The 5,000-nt window shown below is 46.8% G+C and overlaps 1 protein-coding gene across 5 annotated transcripts in view; it reads left to right on the forward strand.

The window, feature by feature from the left end:
* The window catches only part of itpr3 (inositol 1,4,5-trisphosphate receptor, type 3), a 134,622-nt gene that overhangs the window by 117,322 nt on the left and 12,300 nt on the right, over positions 1–5,000 (forward strand). For all 5 annotated transcript variants that reach the window (XM_034536299.1, XM_034536298.1, XM_034536301.1 and 2 more), the window contains 3 exons: positions 14–189; positions 2,505–2,669; positions 4,530–4,719. In XM_034536299.1, the coding sequence (XP_034392190.1) occupies positions 14–189; positions 2,505–2,669; positions 4,530–4,719 (531 nt within the window). The remainder of the gene's footprint in view (positions 1–13; positions 190–2,504; positions 2,670–4,529; positions 4,720–5,000) is intronic.

Genomic DNA, 5,000 nt, shown 5'->3' on the forward strand with positions numbered 1-5,000 from the left:
CCCCCCCCCCCAGTGGGAGCCATTGATGACTCCCTGCTCCTCATGCTCTTCTGGGTCCTGATGGGCCTCTCCGTGTTGGGCCTCTTCTCTCAGCGTTACGGCCTCCAGCCGCTCACCATCGCTCTCATCCTGCGCTCCATCTACCACTTCGGGATCGGCAACACGCTCATCCTGCTGGGCTCGCTCAACGTGAGTGGGACTACGTTACCCAGCAGCCACCTGGGGCCAGGAATGTACCTCTGAGGTGTAGAACAGTATAAAGTACTACATGTACCTCTGAGGTGTAGAACAGTATAAAGTACAACATGTACCTCTGAGGTGTAGAACAGTATAAAGTACTACATGTACCTCTGAGGTGTAGAACAGTATAAAGTACTACATGTACCTCTGAGGTGTAGAACAGTATAAAGTACTACATGTACCTCTGAGGTGTAGAACAGTATAAAGTACTACATGTACCTCTGAGGTGTAGAACAGTATAAAGTACTACATGTACCTCTGAGGTGTAGAACAGTATAAAGTACAACATGTACCTCTGAGGTGTAGAACAGTATAAAGTACTACATGTACCTCTGAGGTGTAGAACAGTATAAAGTACTACATGTACCTCTGAGGTGTAGAACAGTATAAAGTACTACATGTACCTCTGAGGTGTAGAACAGTATAAAGTACTACATGTACCTCTGAGGTGTAGAACAGTATAAAGTACATGTACCTCTGAGGTGTAGAACAGTATAAAGTACATGTACCTCTGAGGTGTAGAACAGTATAAAGTACATGTACCTCTGAGATGTAGTACAGTATAAAGTACTACATGTACCTCTGAGGTATAGTACAGTATAAAGTACATGTACCTCTGAGATGTAGTACAGTATAAAGTACAACATGTACCTCTGAGGTGTAGTACAGTATAAAGTACATGTACCTCTGAGGTGTAGTACAGTATAAAGTACATGTACCTCTGAGATGTAGTACAGTATAAAGTACAACATGTACCTCTGAGGTGTAGTACAGTATAAAGTACATGTACCTCTGAGGTGTAGAACAGTATAAAGTACTACATGTACCTCTGAGGTGTAGTACAGTATAAAGTACTACATGTACCTCTGAGGTGTAGTACAGTATAAAGTACATGTACCTCTGAGATGTAGTACAGTATAAAGTACAACATGTACCTCTGAGGTGTAGTACAGTATAAAGTACATGTACCTCTGAGGTGTAGAACAGTATAAAGTACTACATGTACCTCTGAGGTGTAGTACAGTATAAAGTACTACATGTACCTCTGAGGTGTAGTACAGTATAAAGTACATGTACCTCTGAGATGTAGTACAGTATAAAGTACAACATGTACCTCTGAGATGTAGTACAGTATAAAGTACTACATGTACCTCTGAGGTGTAGAACAGTATAAAGTACAACATGTACCTCTGAGATGTAGTACAGTATAAAGTACTACATGTACCTCTGAGGTGTAGAACAGTATAAAGTACAACATGTACCTCTGAGGTGTAGTACAGTATAAAGTACTACATGTACCTCTGAGATGTAGAACAGTATAAAGTACAACGTGTACCTCTGAGATGTAGTACAGTATAAAGTACTACATGTACCTCTGAGATGTAGTACAGTATAAAGTACTACATGTACCTCTGAGATGTAGTACAGTATAAAGTACAACATGTACCTCTGAGGTGTAGAACAGTATAAAGTACTACATGTACCTCTGAGATGTAGTACAGTATAAAGTACTACATGTACCTCTGAGATGTAGTACAGTATAAAGTACAACATGTACCTCTGAGGTGTAGTACAGTATAAAGTACTACATGTACCTCTGAGGTGTAGTACAGTATAAAGTACATGTACCTCTGAGGTGTAGAACAGTATAAAGTACTACATGTACCTCTGAGGTGTAGTACAGTATAAAGTACTACATGTACCTCTGAGGTGTAGTACAGTATAAAGTACATGTACCTCTGAGATGTAGTACAGTATAAAGTACAACATGTACCTCTGAGATGTAGTACAGTATAAAGTACTACATGTACCTCTGAGGTGTAGAACAGTATAAAGTACAACATGTACCTCTGAGGTGTAGTACAGTATAAAGTACTACATGTACCTCTGAGATGTAGAACAGTATAAAGTACAACGTGTACCTCTGAGATGTAGTACAGTATAAAGTACTACATGTACCTCTGAGATGTAGTACAGTATAAAGTACTACATGTACCTCTGAGATGTAGTACAGTATAAAGTACAACATGTACCTCTGAGGTGTAGTACAGTATAAAGTACTACATGTACCTCTATATACCACCTATATGTGGTATTGATCTGCTATCGTTGTGGTATTGATCTGCTATCGTTGTGGTATTGATCTGCTATCGTTGTGGTATTGATCTGCTATCGTTGTGGTATTGATCTGCTATCGTTGTGGTATTGATCTGCTATCGTTGTGGTATTGATCTGCTATCGTTGTGGTATTGATCTGCCTCCAGCTGCTCAACAAGGTGGTGTTTGTGGTGAGCTTCGTGGGCAACAATGGGACCTTCATCATGGGCTACAGGGCGATGGTGATGGACGTGGAGTTCCTGTACCACCTGGCGTACGTCCTGACCTCCACGCTGGGGCTGTTCGTCCACGAGCTCTTCTACAGCATCCTGGTAAACGCTCCCGCCGTCTCACTCTCCCCGTCTCACCCTCACCCGTCTCACTCTCCCCGTCTTACCCTCACCCGTCTCACTCTCCCCGTCTCACCCTTACCCAACTCACCCTAACCCGTCTCACCCTCACCCGTCTCACTCTCCCCGTCTCACCCTTACCCAACTCACCCTGACCCGTCTCACCCTCACCCGTCTCACTCTCACCCGTCTTACTCTTACCCGTCTCACCCTCACCCGTCTCACTCTAACCCGTCTTACTCTTACCCGTCTCACCCTCACCCGTCTCACTCTCCCCGTCTCACCCTTAGCCATCTCACCATGACCCATCTCACCCTCCTCACTCACCCATCTCACTCTTACCCGTCTCACTCTTATCCGTCTCACTCTTAGGCAAGGCAAGTTTATTCATAGAGCACAATTCATACACAAGGCAATTCAAAGTGCTTTACAGCTACATACAATTACAAAAAGACAAATAAAATCATTCCATAAAAACTTCTAAATAATAATATATTAATTCGAAGAGTGCATATAAAATACTTTCAGTTGTCAAATAGACATTCTTACCCGTCTCATCCTAACCCGTCTCATTCTCTCACGTCTCACCCTCACCCGTCTCACCCTTACCCGTCTCACCCTGACCCGTCTCATTCTCACCCGTCTCACTCTCGCTTGTCTCACTCTTACCCGTCTCACTCTCACCCATCTTACCCGTCTCATTCTCTCCCGTCTCACCCTCACCCATCTTACCCGTCTCATTCTCACCCGTCTCACTCTCGCTTGTCTCACTCTTACCCGTCTCACTCTCACCCATCTTACCCGTCTCATTCTCTCCCGTCTCACCCTCACCCGTCTCATCCTGACCCATCCCATTCTCACCCGTCTCACCCTCACCCATCTTACCCGTCTCACCCTCACCCGTCTCACCCTTACCCTTCTCATCCTTACCCGTCTCACCCTGACCCGTCTCATTCTCACCCGTCTCACTCTTACCCGTCTCATTCTCACCCGTCTCACTCTTACCCGTCTCATTCTCACCCTCACCCGTCTCATTCTCGCTCGTCTCACTCTTACCCGTCTCACTCTTACCCATCTCAACCTTACCCGTCTCATTCTCACCCATCTTACCCATCTCATTCTCTCCCGTCTCACCCTGACCCGTCTCACCCTTACCCGTATCACCCTGACCCGTCTCATTCTTACCCGTCTCACCCTGACCCATCTTACCCGTCTCACCCTGACCCGTCTCATTCTCTCCCGTCTCACCCTCACCCGTCTCACCCTGACCCGTCTCACCCTGACCCGTCTCATTCTTACCCGTCTCACCCTGACCCGTCTCACCCTGACCCGTCTCACCCTGACCCGTCTCATTCTTACCCGTCTCACCCTGACCCGTCTCACCCTGACCCGTCTCACCCTGACCCGTCTCACCCTGACCCGTCTCATTCTTACCCATCTCACCCTGACCCATCTTACCCGTCTCACCCTGACCCGTCTCATTCTCTCCCGTCTCACCCTCACCCGTCTCACCCTGACCCGTCTCACCCTGACCCGTCTCATTCTCTCCCGTCTCACCCTCACACGTCTCAACCTGACCCGTCTCACCCTGACCCGTCTCATTCTCTCCCGTCTCACCCTCTCCCGTATCCCCCTGACCCCTCTCACCCTGACCCGTCTCACCCTGACCCGTCTCATTCTCTCCCGTCTCACCCTCACACGTCTCAACCTGACCCGTCTCACCCTGACCCGTCTCATTCTCTCCCGTCTCACCCTCTCCCGTATCCCCCTGACCCCTCTCACCCTGACCCGTCTCATTCTTACCCGTCTCACCCTGACCCGTCTCACCCGTCTCACCCTCAGCTGTTCGACCTCATCTACCGGGAGGAGACTCTGTTCAACGTGATCAAGAGCGTGACCCGTAACGGGCGCTCCATCCTGCTGACGGCGCTGCTCGCCCTCATCCTCGTCTACCTGTTCTCCATCGTGGGCTTCCTGTGCCTGAAGGAGGACTTCATCATGGAGGTCGACCCGCTGGCGCAGATCGCCGCAGGTGCTTTTCATATTTCACCATCGTTCACCTTTGACCCCGAGCCTTTCAAATCTGCTCCGGCTTCATTCATGTGGCTGAAACAACTTTATTTAAACAATGAGAGTTAAGAGGAACTCAAAACAATACGTTTACGTTTCAAAGTTTGAATCTAATAGCTCCACCTAAAGGAAGTGCTAGGTATCAGTTACATTCTCCTCTATTAGTTCAATAACTTGTATTAAACTTATTAAACTAGTTTTGACCTTTATTACCTGCAAACTGACTGAAATATTAAATAATCT

This window comes from Cyclopterus lumpus, chromosome 7, assembly GCF_009769545.1.
Source record: "Cyclopterus lumpus isolate fCycLum1 chromosome 7, fCycLum1.pri, whole genome shotgun sequence".
Classification (NCBI taxonomy): domain Eukaryota; kingdom Metazoa; phylum Chordata; class Actinopteri; order Perciformes; family Cyclopteridae; genus Cyclopterus; species Cyclopterus lumpus.